This window comes from Lagenorhynchus albirostris, chromosome 13 (genome assembly GCF_949774975.1).
Source record: "Lagenorhynchus albirostris chromosome 13, mLagAlb1.1, whole genome shotgun sequence".
Taxonomy (NCBI): Eukaryota; Metazoa; Chordata; class Mammalia; order Artiodactyla; family Delphinidae; genus Lagenorhynchus; species Lagenorhynchus albirostris.
This window is the reverse complement of record NC_083107.1, coordinates 530244-547401: the sequence shown is the minus strand read 5'-3', so window position 1 is coordinate 547401 and position 17158 is coordinate 530244. Positions and strand designations below refer to the sequence as shown.

The window sequence follows — 17158 nt, the reverse complement described above, 5'->3', positions numbered from 1 at the left end:
CAGCAGAGCCGCCATCCAGGTCGCGTGGATGCTTCACGGGGCGGGGCTTCCACTCTGAAGCCGGCTCTCCTGCGAGCGGCAGGGTCTCTGGGGGCTGTAGAAATGCAGAGATATGGGCACCACCCCAGACCCACTGAGCCAGAATCTGCGTCTTGAAAGGCTCCCGGGTGGCAGCGCCCACTGAAGTGCAGCTGGATCTGACCAGAACGGGCGGCGGGGCTCAGAGACACGTGCTGTCCCTACGTCTGAGCCCTGTCCTCCAACCCCTGAGTCCCGGGAAGGGAGGACACACATCGCTCCCCAGGGCGCGGTCACGGCCCGCTGCTCCTGTGCGGACGTGTGGGGACCACAGTCCTCCCCCCGGGTCAGGGCGGAGCGGTGGACGTGCGCGCCTGTTCCCCGTTGTTTTCCTTGGAAACCGCCGGGCGCGTCCCACCGATTGCTCTTATCCCTGACGTCTTCCCCTGTGCCTGGCTTCCCAGTCTTCCTCCTGTTTTAAAGGTTCCGTTCAGTCTAGAGCCCTCTGGACGGAACCAGTGGTGTGGTGACCTGCCTGCCCAGGTCTGGGCGTGCGCACACACTGCCGGTCCGTGCCTGGGTTTCCTGATTCTGAAATTGCAGTTTCTGATACTGACGCAGCAGGGTCCCCGGGGACCCTGGGCTGCTGCTTTGGGGATGAATGGGATCATCTGAGCCCGGGGGCGTCGTCGGTGCCCTTATTTCTGTACAGAAATCTGCCACATGCAAGCAGGTCTAGACCGGGTTCTGGTGCCCATAAGCAAAGGCATCATGCCTGGCGCTTCCTGCTTCTGCTCTTCCGTTGGCGCTGCAGGTGGGCGCACACCACGGGGTGGAGGAGGCCGGCCCTCGGGGGTCAGAGGGCCCCCGAAGGCTGCGAGGGAGGGGGTTGGGCACCGGCTTGCTCTCCGAGCAGCACTGCTGATGGGGCAAACGAATAAAGCCTTAAAGCAGAGCGAGGCAGCTGAGCCTGATTGGAGGCAGCGTTTCAGGGCTAAGCGTGGACTTAGATCACGCGGTTTGGGGCCTGGAGTGAGTTTTACAACCCCCCGTGAACGACAGGAGTTTGTAGTGGAAATGCTCACAGCCTGTGCCTGAGCCGTCTGAAGGCGGCTGCGCACCCAGCGCCTGTGATCGGCTTGGCCTCTGGACACAGCATCCCTCCCTCTCGCTGCGCAAATCCAGCGCTGCTGCTTTTGTTTGGTTTTAACTCATCGAGATGCTGCCAGCCGCAAACCCCGGTCGGTATACAAGGGAGGACCTGCAGGGCCGAGGGACCCTTCTTGGCCTGGCCCACGGCTCCAGGCTCATGGGAGGACGTCGCACGGCGCCTGCACCAGGCTCCCTGCAGATCCACAGCCAGCACCATGTGGCCTTCACCTGCCTGCAGGGACCTCGTGCCCTTGAAGGCTCCCTTGGCGCACACACTTTCTCTCCTGCTTCCGTCAGGATCCAGCGTGTCCTTCCAGCGCCGCCCCCGCCCCGCAAAGGCTTCAGACCCTTCTTGACACTGGCACCTGGGACGGTGGCCCAGCACCAGCACTGAGCTCGCGCCCTGGTCCCTGCTCATGCTTTCCTTGCACCTCACCGTCCCCACCTGGTCTACGGGTGTGTCTTGTTCCAGGAGGGCCCTTGTTCTGCCCCCTCCCCGAACCTTGCAGGCAGGGCTCTGCCGGCAGCCTGAGGCCTCTCCACCGGAAGTCTGGTCAGCCTAGGGTGGCCACGTGCCGGGGAAGCTGCGTCCTGCTGGTACACGAGGTGGGGAGCCCATGGGGGCTGCTCCCACCCTAGGCACCCCCTCTGGGTGTTTCCCAGGCAGCCCCGCTTGGCCAAAGTGGGGAGAAGGGAGCAGCCCCTGGAAACACACCTTTTCAGTAGAATGTCCAGGTGCCACCCTGGCCTTCGCTGTGTTTTCTCCGCACCATTCGTACTGGACGTGCTGTTTGAAGGGTCTGGCAGCTTGAACACTCTGGTGGCTTTGAGGCGCGAGCAAAAGGCTGGACGTGGGGTGCGGCTACTGTCCACTGACGTCTGCCTCTCCCCTCTTTCCTTAGCTCAACGATGCCGCCAAGCAGCTGATGGAGATGGACAGGCTGGGCCCGGCCTCAGCGTCCGGCTGCCTCACCTTCATGCCCTCTGACCCCGGTGCGGGGGCCAGCGCGGCCCCGGGTCCCACTTCAGGCAGCACGGGGGCGGTCAGCGCCTTCCAGCGGCGTGTGGACAGTAAGAAGAATGCCAAGAAGCGACACTCCTTCACGGCGCTCAGCGTGACGCACAGGTCCACACAGGCCGCCAGCCACAGGCGCTCCATGGAGATCAGCGCCCCCGTGCTGATCAGCTCCAGCGACCCACGGGCCGCGGCCAGGATCGGGGACCTGGCGCACCTGTCCCGCAGTGCACCCACCCAGGTAACGTCGCTGGGGCCGGGGCTTCCTCTTCGGCTCCGCTTGCTCCCCGTCCCTGGTCCCTGGGTGGGTGCGAGGGAGGCCAGGCAACAGTGCCTTTTGGGGTCCCTGCCCTAGGGCCCCCGAAGCCCTGGTGGGAGGTGTGTCTTGGTCTCAACCAGCATTCAGACAGCCGAGGGAGATGTGAGGTGCTTCTCAAGTGCCTGTGACGCGGCCTCTCGAGGTCCTGTCCCAGCCCGCCTCAGCCCCCTAACTCGGGAGGAAGTCTGGGTTAGTGCTGCTGTGTCTGCAGCATCTCGTGACACTGGCTGACGTGCTCCCTGTGGACAGAACCAGAAGAGCCCTCCTCTGTGGGACGGGGCACTGGTTCCGTCCACCAGGGAAGCAAAGGGGTCACCTTGCTCTCAGCCAGCCAGACCAGGCAGCCCTGGAGCCAGGCTGTTGCCGCGTCCACGCTGGTCCTGCTTGCCGCACGACAGGCCGGTCAGTCAAGAGGCGAAGTGTGGGAGCCACGAATGAGATGACCGGGCCCTGGGACCCATTTTCCCGCAGTGACACTGGAAGTGAAAGTTGTGACCAGGCTCAGGACTTTAGTGAGCGTCGTCAGAAAGGGTGAGAGGTCAAGGGAAGCAGTTTGCAACCTGGCTGTGGCCCCGTTTAATTCAGCTGTTGGGAGGCAGGAAGGGTGGTGCTGAGCGCCTGTGAGTTGAGGGCCAGCCACCAGGGCTGTGAACGGCAGGTACCAGCGTGGGTCAGTGGTCATGGGTGGGACCCAGAGGCCAGCCCCGCCCCCTCTGCCCCCACCTCCGGCGCCACCTTCTGGGTCTGCATCCTCAGACTCCAGCTGCCTGCCTCTGGCGGCCCCTCGCGCCCTGCGGTAACGCTGCCCTTCACCTGGGTGCTCCTGGAGGTGCCCGTTGCCTCCCAGGAGCTCTGAGCACCTTAGCGTGGCCTGAGGAGCCCTTCAGACTTCGACCACCACCCTGCCGTCTTTCCAGCATCTCCACCGGTCTCCCCTGTGCCGTCCGCAGAGATCCTGCACCTGTGCGCCCGTGCTGGCCTGGCTCCCCCTCCCCCCGCGGCTGTTCCTGCCCCTCCCCCTCCCCCTTGCGACACAGACACGCGCCCACGCACACGAAAGGCCTGCGGCCCTCTCGCACCCGCTGACCTGATCCTTGGCCTGCAGGGCTTTCCCCTGCATCCATCGTGGACTGTGTTGCTTTTGTCGCTGGTATTCATGGCCTTCTCCCCAACCCCTGGACTTGGAGGTCCTGGGCAGGGACGGGGTGTCGCCCACCCTGTGTGCCGTGTCCTGTCTCCTGACCCCCACGCGGCCGTCTCTCCTCGGGTGGCCATGGGACCCGAGTCAGCCATGCTGCATTCTGAATGGTCTGAGCATGAAACACCGTGGCTCCAGGGATGCCACTTGACGGCCCCCCCATGATGGCTCCCATGGGCTCAGGGCCCACACCGCCGGCTGCCGAGAGGGCGCAGCTGTGAGGCGGCCAGCTCGCTCCCGCACGCCACGTGTCCACCACAGGCAGCGGGGCTCCCAGGGGAGCGAGGTCGGGCTGGGCCTCCATGCCCGCCGTGCTCACACTCGACCCTGATGAATCATTCCTCCCTGCCGTGCGGAGAAGTCCAGGCTCGGCCGAGGTCCTCATGAGCAGCGGAGCACCGCGGTCACCTTGCTGCTGGGGAGGGAGGGTTAGCAGGAGGGACGGGGAAAGAGGCTGTCTAGGCCAGCTCCACCACTCAGGGTCCAGATGTCTGCTTGCTGAGGTCGGGGGTCAAAGGAGGTGATTGACCCACAGCTCAGAGCGACCTGTCATCAGGTGACCCAGGTCGCCCCCCCACCCCCGCTGCCTGGGAAGCCCCAGGGGGTGCAAGGAGCTCCTGGGCCGGGCAGCGTGGCCGGTTATGCCCTGGAATGGGCAGCCCCAATCCTCCAGGCCTGCTTCCCACGCACACCGCGCGTCCGCCACAGGCGGGGCGCGCTGCGCCCTCACCCCGACACCTGCAGCTGCGTGGGCCAAGCCCACCTGCCACCTGTTCGGTAGATAGAAGCCTTGCTGGGGCAGAGCCACACATGCTGACTTGCATGTCGTCTGCCCAGCTGTTCTCAGGCCACAACAGTGGGGCTGGTGGTTGTGAAGAGACCACGTGACTCAGGGACGCTAAAATTCTGACCACCCGGCCTTGTGCAGGGACGATGGCCCAGTCCCGGGCGGCAGTGTACCCACCGCCGTGGCAGGGGTGGCATGTGGCCGCCAGTGCACTGGCCCCTACAGGCTCCCGTGTGGAGATGTTCTGTGGCCAAAGCAAGTCCTCCAGCCTGGCTCTGCTCAGTGGGGATGGGGGTGGAGTGGGGTCCAGGGCACCCAGGGGAGCCCAGGTGTTTGGGAACAGCCCACGGCACCATTTTCCTGGAGGCTCCGTGTTGTCTGTAAGCTTTAACTGCTCGACGCAGAGGCCGGCAACCTCGGAGAGCAGAGGTGACCCACGGAAGCCGAAACCGGCGTCTCTGTGCCCGCCGTCCGTGGACGGCCGTGGGTGGGACCTGAACCCAGCAGGCTCTCACCAGACTCGGTGTTTCTCAGCTTCAGAGAGACCACGGTTTACAGGCCAGCTTCAAATAAGCCAACAGAAGCCCTTGAGATCAGAAAGATGTGCTTTAAAATCAGTGAGGAGGGGAGTGTTTGAAATTCAGCAGCGAGAACATCAAAAGGGAGCATTTCTCTAGCGTCTGAGGAGTGAATTGGAAGAGCCCTCCTGGAAGCTTCCGGGCGTCTTTCAACGCATCCGCCTGTGTGTGGGGTGGCCTGCAGCCCCTCTCGCCACCTCTTCTTGTGTCGGCCCGGGACAGGCTCTAAGCGGGCAGTGCGGGCACCGACGCGCCGGGCTCCCCGCTGTCAGCCCACCTCCAGGCTCCTGCGCGCACTGCCCGTGGGGAGCCTGGGCTTGTGTTGAGCATTTTCAAAAAGTTACAGAGGTAATTCTGTGCCTTGTCCGGAGCAAAATAAAAAAAAAAGTACCAAGCAAGCACGCGACAACTAAACCACCTCATCCTTGAGGACGTTGCACAAGAAGAGCTTTCCCTGCAGACGTGGGCAGTGCTGTCCCGACTTGCTGGCTGCAGGAATGAGAACACTGGCCGCCCGGCCCGGGCTTCTCGTCCACCATGTCAGCCGCCAACCTTGTCTGTTCTGCTGCGACGTTAAGGGCAGGGACTGCTGGGCGCCGGCCATCGCCAGCGGCCGAGGGACGGGCCCCTGGGCCTGGTGAGCTGCCGGTCCCTCTGTCCTCCCTCTCGTTTGGCGAGCTCTTGGCTAAAGGAGCAGCCCGGGCAGATGCAGGAGGACCCTTGTTGGACCCCAGCTCCTGGGACCAGCTGGCCCACCAGGCGACAAGGACACCGCTCGGGGCGGGGAGTGCGTGGAACGGCACAGCCGCTGGGAGGTGGGCCTGCTCTGGAAGGAGGCGAGGCCTCCTGTGGGACTCCATGTCTCCTCAGGCCCTGCTGCAGAGGCTCATGGCTCAGGACCCCCCCTACCTCCCCGCTCCTCTCACCCAGCCCTGCCCCCCCCAGGCCCACCATGTGGACCACGGTACGGGCGCGGCTGCACACCCAGGCCCTGCAGCCGTGGCCCGACCATGGCCACCGCTAGCCTGCGGCCTGGGAGCTCGGCCGAGACGGAAGCTGTGCTCGGACCCTCAGTGCCCGCAGGGGCCCTCCACACGGGGGCTCGCGGACACGTGGATGGACGACAGACACGCTGAATGGGGCTGCGGGCTCTTGAGTCCCACCTCTCCATAGGAGACACCTTCTGTTTGAAGGCGGGAGACGGGTCATTGGGATGTGAAAGGCATGCATTTTGTGCAAAGCCAGGGACGATGCCTTCGTCTGTGGACACACGTGGAAGTGGGGGGTGGTCTACGCTAGCTGATGGCACCTTCCTGTGAACAAAGACCGCCAAGCAGGCGGACTCGTGTGTGGGGAAGCAGAGTGAGGAGACCGCCTGTGACTTTTTTTTTTTTTTTTGCGGTACGCAGGCCTCTCACTGCTGCGGCCTCTCCCGCTGCGGAGCACAGGCTCCGGACGCGCAGGCTCAGCGGCCATGGCTCGTGGGCCCAGCCGCCCCGCGGCATGTGGGATCTTCCCGGACCGGGGCGCGAACCCGCGTCCCCTGCATCGGCAGGCGGACTCTCAACCGCTGCGCCACCAGGGAAGCCCCCCGCCTGTGACTCTTCTTGGTGGAAAAAGGCTCCACCTGTTGGTTCAGACTCGAACCTCACGATGCCCGATGGGTGAGAAGTAGCCTGTAACTGCCTTCCCCCAGCCCCCAACACGTTAGCGCTTTGCGATTTTCACCCCTGCACTGAGCAGGTCAGCCCCCCTTCATGATGACCTGGGGAGGCCTGTCCTGCTTTTGGCACAGCTGTGGCTGTTTGGTCCCCGCTGCTGGCCCCGTGGGACTGAGGGCAGAGGCCGGAGGCTTGTCCTCTCACTGCAGACGACACCTCAGGCGGATCGGCCGACTTCTCAGCGTGCTGGACTGCTGCCGCGTGGGCAAGAGCAGCTGGGTGCCAAGAAAACCTTATTTACAGAAGCAGGGACAGCACGGCCAGATGTGACCTCGGAGGAGTCTGTCGACCGCCGAGCAGACCTGGACTCAGAAGCTCAGGGCTGAGTCAGTGGTTTGTGGGCCGGTCGGGCCACCTGAGGTGAGCTTGGCCTCCTGGTTGCCTCTGCCTCAGGTGGCCCAGCCAGCTTCCTGGAGCTGATGGACAGAACCGGGGACGTTCTGTCGGCACAGAGCGACCAGCTCCCTCTCCAGGACAGACCGTCTCCTCCAGGTTCCTTGGCCTCCGACCTCGAGCTGCCAGCCCAGGCCCCGCCTACCGTCCTCCCCGCCCAAACCCATGGCCCTGCAGGCTGTTGGGTGTTCTTTTTGGAACCAAGCGAAGAATCAGGCTGTAAGCGTTTTACTCTGAAGTTTTCTTCGGGAAGCACGTCCCTGAGAGCCTGATTTTCACCCTGTGTCACGGAGTGGTAGCGTGTGCTGAATAAAACATGCCCGTTTCACGGCTCCTTTTTAGGGTGATGACAGTGCCTTCTGGACACGTGTTAAAAGTTAAAGTGAGGTGTTTCTTCCTGGGGTCTTGGTCTGTGTCAAGGAAGGCGACTTGGAGCCCCCTTTTAGCGGGGGTGCAGCTTGCCAACCGCAGACCCTTTTCCCTTTTTTTAATCCCAGCGGGAAATAAAAGGCCTGGTTCGCAGCTACTGCTCAGGGGCCCCGGCAAGGGCAGCAGTGGAGCCTCTGGCATCTGCTAACAACCTGACGGTTTAGAATCAGGGTCCGGGGGCGCTCAGCGTAGAGTCCTGTGCAATGCCTGTGGGCTGTTGCTGAACGAGGCCTAAGGGATCACTGGAGTCGCCCACTCCATGGGCTCAGTGACCCCAAGCACTGAGCCACTGGCATCCTCACACTGTTGGTGGCTCCCCCGGGTTGGGCTGTGCTCGACTTCTGGGCTGAGCCCCAGCACGCGTCCATTGCGAGTCAGCTGAAAGGAATTCCACCTCATCACGGTGGACCACCTTCCCACGTCGGGGCCGCGCGTGCATGGGGCTGCGCCAGGCCCGGGGGGAGGGGCGGGGTGTCGCCAGGGTGCAGGAGGGGTCTGTCCCCAGGCTGTGGTCCCAGTTATTTCTGTCCAAAAGCAGCTGGAGCCCTCACCTCCCTTCCTTCCTCCCTGCCCGATTCCCTCTCTCCTGCCAAGCCTTCGCTAATCCCTTAAGGCCCAGAGCCATTAAAAAGTAAGCCATTAAAAATCAGAGCAGAATCAGCCTCGGGGCCCTCAGCCGGGAGGAAGCAGGCCCCAGTCCTGGCGGGAAGCCTGTTCCACGTTGCAGCCAGAGGGCGTGGGGCACGAGACAACCTGGCGCTGCGAACGACCTCAGACAGACTTCCCGTCCCACCCCGTGTGTCCTAGGAGCCGTGCGTTAGGGTGTGGCCGTGCCTCCGGTCAGCGCCGTCCTCCCAGGGCTGGACTGCTACAACTTGGAGCCCCCTGCCACGCCTGGTGCTTGCGAGCCCTTAATCCTGAGAGGAGGCCCCCCCCGTGCCACGATACCCCTGAGGGTCAGCACACAGCTGCCTCCCGGGCTCCTGGAGGGACCACCATCTCAGCAGCCGCGTCCTGCTCTGCTGGGTCTGTGTCCTCGGCTGTTCACAGCTCAGCTGCCGGCAGGGGACACCCCTGCACCTTCCATCGACAGGAACAGAGATGAAGACGGGACCCGGAGGAGGATGGCTGGCCCCACCGGGGAGTCACAGCCCGGGCTCCCACCACCGGGCACAACGTCCCAAAGGGCCTTCATCTGGGCTCCGCACTGCGCAGGGGGGAAAAGTCAGAGCCCCGGGCTCAGTGGGTGGAGTTTTAGATGGTCTCCATCTCGACCTTGACCTCGGGGGAAAAAAGGCTTGTCACAGGTGTGGCCTCCCATGCCCCCGACCCAGCTCTAAGGGAGGGTCTGGCCGTGAGATCCCACTTCCTTGCTCTGTGGCCTTCGTGTGTCGGGTTTCAGCTGAGGGCCAGGCTCCTGTAGGGCAGCCTCGTTGCCCCAGCGCTGGGGGAGCGCCACAGGCCTGCCGCCCCCAACACCTGCCGCGCGGAGTTGACGGGTGGGGGTCTGGAGGCCCACAGCCATGGCCAGCCTCTCCCTCTGCCCTGGAGGCAGGCACCAGCCTCCTCTGCACGTGTCGCCTCCTGTTGAACTACGGCCCGAGTGGCCGGCAGGCAGCAGGGTGCAGAGACCCCCGGTGGGCCACCTTCCAGGCACGGTGGGACTCAGCCGCCCCCAGCCGGGTCATGGGGCTTCCCGCGTGGTGCCTTTGGCTGGTTGGCTGTTTCAGGAGAGCTTATTTGGACAGGAGGCCCTTTGACAAGAGCAGGGTCAGGGCTCTGGCTCCGTCCAAGCCAGTCGCGTGGGCCCTGCTGCCCGGCTAAGGCCCTTCGGCCCCACTGTGGCCAGCAGTGCCGCGTCTGGTCAGCAGAATGGCCGATCATCAGGGTCCCCTCACGGTGGTCTCCTGTCCCCTCCTGGCCCCCCACAAAGGCGGCTTGTGTAGAATCCAGTAAACATGGGGTCACCTCAGCCATAGCTTGATCTTGAAACAGACCTCAGGTAGTCGAACTCTGTCGTTCTGTGTATCTTACTTTGAAAATGTAGTGGAAAACCACTGCTGATAGTAAAACGATGGAAAATTTGAACATACAGATTTTTAAAAATACTAACTCAAATCCCAGCTCCCTAAGTAAAAGCATTATCATTTGTAAGTAAATTTCCCCATGTAAATGCACCCATCGTTTTACAGAAACAGGCTAAACCTAGGTGTCCAGTTCCCTCGCGCCATCCCGTTTGCTGTGCTCCCCCAGCCCTCCACACCCACCTGTGCAGGTCCTTCTCCCAGGTCGTGTGGGGCTGTGTCGGTCTGCAGACGGAGTCTCGGGTCAGCCATCTCCTCTGTCTGCCCTTTCTTGCAGCCGAATCTTCACCTCCTGTGGCTGCAGAAAGAATGATGCCAGCATTTCCTGAGGGCTTGCTCAGAGCTTTAAATTACTGTGTCTAATATTCCAGCTAACCTAGAAGCTGGGGGCCCGCGGTGGCCCCATCTCCTCATCCCTCCAGGGCCTGTGTCTTCACTGCGTGATTTCCAAAGTCTCGGGAACCAGGGATTCATGTTTTGTCTGGTATTCAGGTGTTCGGGTGGAGGGTAAATCCAGTGCCTGTCGCTCGACCATGGTCGGGGCAGAAGTCCACGGCTCGATGGCATAACCCGTCCAGGGTCGCACGCTGAGAGCTGAGGGCACATCAGCCCGGTGCTGACCCCCGAACGTACACGTCCGGGTCGTGCCCCCTCTGAGCCCCTGGTCGGCCTCCCCCAGGTCTCGTGCTTCATCCCTTCTCCCGGCATCTCTGTCTAGCCAGTCGCGGAGGCCGGAAACTCGCTCATCCTCTTCCTTCGCGCCCTTCAGCCCCAGAACCCACTAGTTGTGTAGGTAGAGGGGGAGTAACGCCCACCGTGTGCACGTCCTAATCCCCGGAACCTGCGAATACGTTGCCTTCCTTGGCAAGGGACAGGGAACTAGAGACGGAAGACGGTCCTGGGTCCCCTGCGTCAGAGTCAGAGAGAAGCGAGAGGACTGACCGCCTGCCCTGCTGGCTGTGAGGCCGCAGACCTGTGAACTGGTGACTCCGTGCTGCTTAGGGCCCTGGGCTCGCGGTCACTCGCTGGTGCCTCCCCTGGGGACGAGGTGGTGGGGACGCACACGGCCCCCAGCAGGGGCTGCCGGGCACTGGCCGGCTGGGTGACTGTGAGCCGCGCACCTCCTGCCTTGGGCCTGGGTTCTCTCATTTTGTGAAGTGGTGACAGAAAGCAGCACCTGCCTGCGGGCGTTTCTGCGGAGTAAATGCGTTATTCCCGGCCAAGTGCTCAGAGCAGAGCCTGGTCCCTGGTGAGCTCTGGGTGGGGGTGGCCGCTGTTATCCCTGCTCTTACCCTCCTTACCCACGGCCTCCTGCGCATCCAGACCCCCTGTCCCTCTCATCACCCTGACCGCCGATCCACGACTGAACGTCCTCGGCAGAGACGTGGGCTGGTGCCCTTCTTACCACGTGTGTCTTTGGCCTCCAGGTGCCGCCCAGGATCCACAGCTGGATCGGGGGGCTCCCGGGGCTCCCCCTGCCCCTGGTGCTCCAGCCTCTGTTTCCAACCTGCAAAGCTTGCTTTCTCCTCCTTCTCCCTTCACTGGGTGCTCAAGGAGCCCCTCTGGCCACACCCAGCCTCAGCCTCCGTCGTGTGCTCTGCGGCCCTGCTCTTGCCAGGACCCCGTGTCTGTAACGACCTGCCTGACGCCTGTCCCCCCACCCCAAGGAAACCCCCGAGATCGCAGGCCGTGTCTGCGGCCCCAGCCGGGCCTGGGCTCAGGTGGTCGGCGGATGCCACCTGCCCGCTCCTTGTCGGCGAGCAGGGAGGGCCCCTCACTTGCTCGAGGGGAGCCGTGGACCTGGATGCTGTCTCCCTGGCTGCGGGGCTGTCCCTTCCTGGGGGCAGGCATGCCCAGCGAGCAGGAGACCCAGAGTCTCTGGGCAGAAAGGAACGTCCCCGCCTTCCTGGCTCCACAGCTTCCACACGGCAGCCGCAGGGGCAGGTCTGAGGAGCTGCGTCCCTCCCGCAGGTGCAGAAGCTCGGTGCGCGGGAAGGCGCTCGGGACGTCAGTGGCCTGGGGGGGGGGGGGGCGTTCCGTGTGGGTGTCACACATTCTCAGTCTACCAGAAGCTCCGAGTCCCGACGAGGAGAAGCAGTTCTGACGTCTGCCTGAGGGGCTGCTGACGGGCTGTGGTCCCCGGGGGACGGGGTTGGGAGGCTGCCTCGGAGACCAGAATCGAGGTTGGAGGTGGTCAGCAATGGGCAAGAATGACGCTCCCCGCACAGCAAGAGGGCCCTGAGGTGGTCGGTCCTGCGTGGGTTGTCCTGCCGCCCCAGGCCTGTTCCAGGTGCTTCTCTGCGATTTGTGCTTCAGTGCTCTTTGTGCCCTGAGGACACACACGTGGTGAAAGGTCACCTTTCCCACCTGCCCGGGGCCAAGGCACCAGCAGCTCCTGAGGGCTCTGCCCAAGGCTGCTGGGTCCCTGTTCCTCCGGGGTCCCTGTCCTGCCCTTGTGGGAGGCCTCCAGGAGGGGAGGACACCCCAGCTCCCTCAGCTTTGAGATACCCCTGGGTGTCCCCATCTGGGTTAGTTTCCTGGAGCTGCTGTAACAAACCAGGTGGCTCAGAGCGGCAGGCAGTGCCTGCTCAGCGCTCTGGAGGCCAGAGGCCCAAAATCAAGCTGTCGGTGGACCGGCTTCTTATGGGGCTGCTGGAGACCCCACCCAGGCCCCTCCGGCATCTGCTGGCCGCCAGCACCCCACCTCCTTGGCTCGCAGACGCGTCGCCCTCGTGTCTGCTCGCCACCTTCTCACCTCTGGTGTCTCTGTTCTTTTCTGTCTCGTGGGATGATCTCATCTCAGGATCCTTGCCTCATATTACCCCTGCAAAGACCCCGATTCCAAATAAGGTCACCTTCACAGGCACGAGGGCCATGACTCGTGCACTTTGGGGACCAGAGTTCAACTCGCCAGGCCACCCAGTACCCTGAGCAGAAAGATGGGATGCCACCTGGGGAGGGCAGGGGCGGCACGAGCCAGTGTGTGGTGAGGGGACTCGGGGGACGATGCCCCTGGCAGGCTGGGTCTACGGGGTTCCCTAAGGATAGCCCAGCATCATCTTGCAGCCCAGAGCCCGCTGCTTGGCCCTCACCCAGCTCACCGCGCACCTGACGCTTGGCAGGAACCTCCTGCAAGGCGGCCATCCCTCCGTCGTCTCGCAGGGTAGACCCTTGAAGCTTTGCGCGCCTCGGGTCAGGCAGGAGGGGCGGTGCTTTACATCCTGGCACCCTCTAGCTGCCCCCCGTCCACTGTCAAAGGACCGATTTTCTTTAGCTTTCGGGGACACGGTTTCTAAGTAAGCTGACATGTTGGAGCATGAAAGGTTTTGTCGGGATTTTCTCGGCCAGACACAGGAGGAATGAATCCGAGTTCTGAGAATGAGGCCGGCCACCCCTCCGCCTCTTTCCGTGATGGACACGGCATCTCACCGTCCGGGCCAGACGCGGGCCGAGCGGTTTCCTGAGCTGCTGCGGGAGGGACGGGGGTCGCTGGCTGCCAGGCCCCTTCTGGACTGAAGGACGGCTACTAAAGCCGGGCAGCGGGACCCGGGCCCGTGGAGGCCACAGAGTCAGGCAGCCGAGGGGGCCAGATGCCCAGACTCCACCGCGGCCGCTCCCTACCCCTGGAGCCTGTGTCCACTCACTGTCTCCTCTTGTCTGTTTCCAGGACGCCTCGGCCGGATGCACCCCAGTGGCTGAACAGCAGGGCACAGCTCCCAAAGTCCAGCTGCCGCTCAACGTGTGAGCTGCCGTTTATGTTTTTGGGGTCCCAACCTTCAGCGCCTCCCCCACCCCCGCTAGCGTGTCCACGTGGGGTTTTCTAGCGTGTCACCTGCTTGGTTCTGTGCAGCTCACAGGACTGCTGGCGGGGCCGCCTGGCCAGCAGGCTGGTGGGTTCAACATCACTGTCCCCCCGGCATCCGGTACAAGCGGGGGGCGGGGGGTGTGTCCAGATATTTGATGACACTTCCACTGGCCACCCAAGAAAGGGCCCCAGAGACCCCTGAGGAGGTGGGCCCCGTGGGGCAGAGGGCAGCCAGAGCAGCCGACATCACCAGCTGCCCAGATGCAGCTCTGTGCCCACTGCCGTCCAGTGCACAGCAGCTGCATGTCATCCCCAAATCGAGCCAGGTGAACCGTTGCTGGGAAGTGAGATGCTTGTCTGTTTAGAGAATCTGCTCTTGTTAAATGACAGCTCCTAAAAGACGTGCCGTTTAAAATCGCCATTTAAAGAGTGTTCCGAAGAATCACATTGCTGGCTACTCTGTTGTGTGGCAATGAGTTCAGTTACTTGAATGACCGTTTAAGGTGGAGAATATGAATTTGGAAACAACGTGGCAAGGTAGGAGGTTCCCAAGGTCCAGTATGGCCAGAGGGACACTTGGAACCTGTGTAGTGGCAGAACAAAATGGATTTCAAGCGAACGATGCCTTTTGAAAATGCAGTTTGCCAGTCTTCAGAAGGATTCCTAGAAGGCGGTTACATCCGCTGGTACAGGTTCACCTTCTTCGAGCCCAGGCCAGACGCTTACCTCTACCTGGCGGCAGACAGGAGTCCCTGAACATCCTGCTGTGACTGGGTGATTGCCAAAACCAGCTAAGCTAAGGACATTGGGACCTACCTATCTTTGCATAGCTTCCTGAGGGGACGTACGTTAGTAAGTGGTGTCTCGATGTCTTTAGGCAGAAATCCAGGCCTCACCAACACTGGACAGAGGCACCGTCTTCCAACTAGCTCTCTGGATGAGTTCCAACGGCCTTCACTCAGACCTGGGGCCGGGGCACCCGGGGAGGGATGGGCAGGGGTCTTGCTCATGAGAACTGGGTGCAGGACTCTTTACCTGAGGAAGCAGGCCTGGTCCATGGGAGACGGTGAGGCCTTACTGTAGTTCCCCAAGTGCAAGGCGGGACAGGAGAGCTCGTGAAGCACGAGGCCCGGGTGTTTCATCTTGGCGTCCCCAGCAAGGTGCCCGGCACGCAGGCTGTCAGTAACTCTTACTTGTTCGGAGAGAGCCGGATCCTCCCCTCCTGGGTGCCGAGGGTCCTGGCAGCAGCCCAGAGCCCCTGCTCTTGTACACCAGGTCAGCCACCCAAGGACGCCACTCTGCCTTGGAGACCCAGTTCCAGGAGTATCACTCCCTGAGAGTCATCAGCACACGCTGGAGGCCTCAGCCACATGCAGACCTTCCACATCATGGAGGGATTTTAAGTTTGGTGCAGAGTTTAGAGGGACTTCTTTCTCCCCCTGCCCCTGCTCTGCCCTGGGGCATGAGGGGGTCAGTGTGGTCCCCAGCCCCCTGCCGACTCCCTCTGCCTCACCTCCAGAGCATGGCCGTCCCTGTTTGGGTGGAGATTTTCATTTGGGTAACAGAAGGGAGTCAGATACATCTTTCAAAGGGTGACAAGCCTTTTGGCAGGAATGTATCTGCTGGTCATGGTGGTCACACATGGACCGTGGCCAGCACGAGTGTACTGGCCTACGGCAAGTTAACGCGTGCGTTCTGTGGCCGTATGGTTTGAAGTCAGAGACACTGTACCTCCAGCTTTGTTCTTCTTTCTCAGGATTGCTTTGGCTATTCGATGTCCTTTGTGATTCCGTGCAAATTTTAGAATTATTTGTTCTAGTTCTATGCAAAATGCCATTGAAATTTTGATAGGGATTGCACTGACTCTGTAGATTGCCTTGGAGGGTATGGACATTTTAACAATACTAATTCTTCTAATCCATGAGCACAGAATATCTTGCCATTCTTTGTGTTTTCTTCAGTTTCTTTCATCAATGTCTTATAGGTTTCACTGTTTTCACCTCCTTGGTTAAATTTATTCCTAGATATTTTATTCTTTTTGATGCAGTTGTAAATGGGATTGTTTTCTTCATTTTTCTTTTGGATAGTTTGTTGCTAGATTTCTGTATATTAATTTCATATGCTGCAACTTTATAAAATTCACTGATGAGTTCTAGCAGTTTTTTGGTGGTATCTTCAGGATTTTCTATGTATAATATCATGTCATCTGCAAACAGTGGCAGTTTTACTTCTGCCTTTCCAATGTGGATTCTTTTTCTTTTTCTTGTCTGATTGCTGTGACTAGGACTTCCAGTATTATTTTATTTTTTAGAATTGGGATATAGTTGCTTTACAATGTTGTGTTAGTTTCTGCTGTACAATGAAGTGATTTCAGCTTTATGTATACATATATCCTCTCCCTCTTAGACCTCCCTGCCACCACCGCCCCCCCCGCACCCGCCATGCCACCCATCTAGGTCACCACAGAGCACCAAGCTGAGCTCCCTGCGCTATACAGCAGGTTCCCACCAGCTCTCTGTTTTACACATGGCAGTGCACATATGTCAGTCCCAATCTCCCAGTTCATCCCACCACCCCTCCCTGTGTCCACACGTCCGTTCTCTGTGTCTTCCAGTATTAGTTGAATAAAAGTGGCAAGAGTGGACATCCTTGTCTTGTTCCTGATCTTGGAGGAATTGCTTTCAGCTTTTCACTGTGGAGAATGATGTTAGACGTGGGCTTATCATATATGGCTCTTACTATGTTGAGATATGTTCCCTCTGTATCTATTTTGTTGATAGTTTTTTATCATAAGGGGATGTTGAATTTTGTCAAACGTGTTTTGAGTATCTATTGAGACGATCATGTGGTTTTTATTCTTCAGTTTGTTAATATGGTGTATCATATTGGTTGATTTGCAGATGTTAAACCATACTTGCATCCTTGGAGTAAATCCGCTTGGTCACAGTGTATGATCCTTTTAATGTATCAATATTTTTGAATTCGATTTGCTAATATTTTGTTGAAGATTTTTGCATCTATGTTTGTCAAGGATATTGGCCTGTAATTTTCTATTTTTGTGGTGTCCTTATCTGGATTCGTTATCAGAGTAATGTTGACCTTGTAAAATGAGTTTGTTTACCCTCCTCTTTAATTTTTTGGAAGAGTTTGAAAAGGATAGGTATTAAATCTTCTTTGAATATTTTGTGGAATTCATCAGTGAAGCCCTCTGGTCCTGGACTTTCGTTTCTTGGGAGAATTTTGATTACTAATTTATTCTCCTTACTAGTAATCAGTCTATTCAGATTTTCTATTTCTTCATGATTCAGTCTTGGAAGATTATACGTTTTTAGAAATTTTTCCATTTCTTCCAGGTTGTTGTTGGTGTATAATTGTTCTCAGCAGTCTCTTATGATCCTTTCTATTTCTTTGGTGTCAGTTGTAACTTCTTTTTTCATTTCTGATTTTATTGGTTTGGGCCAGTTCTCTTTTTTTCTTGATAAGCCTAGTTAAAAGTTTGAGAATTTTGTTTATCTTTTCAAAGAACCAGCTCTTAGTTTCATTGATCATTTCTATTGGGTTTTTTTTAGTCTCTATTTCATCTATTTCTGCTCTGATGTTTATTATTTCCTTTCTTCTACTAACATTGGACTTTGTTTTTTCTTCTTTTCTCTAGTTCC

General features: G+C 59.6%; 1 protein-coding gene across 3 annotated transcripts in view; it reads left to right on the top strand.

The window, feature by feature from the left end:
- Nucleotides 1-17158, top strand: part of SH3RF3 (SH3 domain containing ring finger 3) — a 201051-nt gene that overhangs the window by 128741 nt on the left and 55152 nt on the right. For all 3 annotated transcript variants that reach the window (XM_060169478.1, XM_060169480.1, XM_060169479.1), the window contains 2 exons: nucleotides 2073-2426; nucleotides 13362-13435. In XM_060169478.1, the coding sequence (XP_060025461.1) occupies nucleotides 2073-2426; nucleotides 13362-13435 (428 nt within the window). The remainder of the gene's footprint in view (nucleotides 1-2072; nucleotides 2427-13361; nucleotides 13436-17158) is intronic.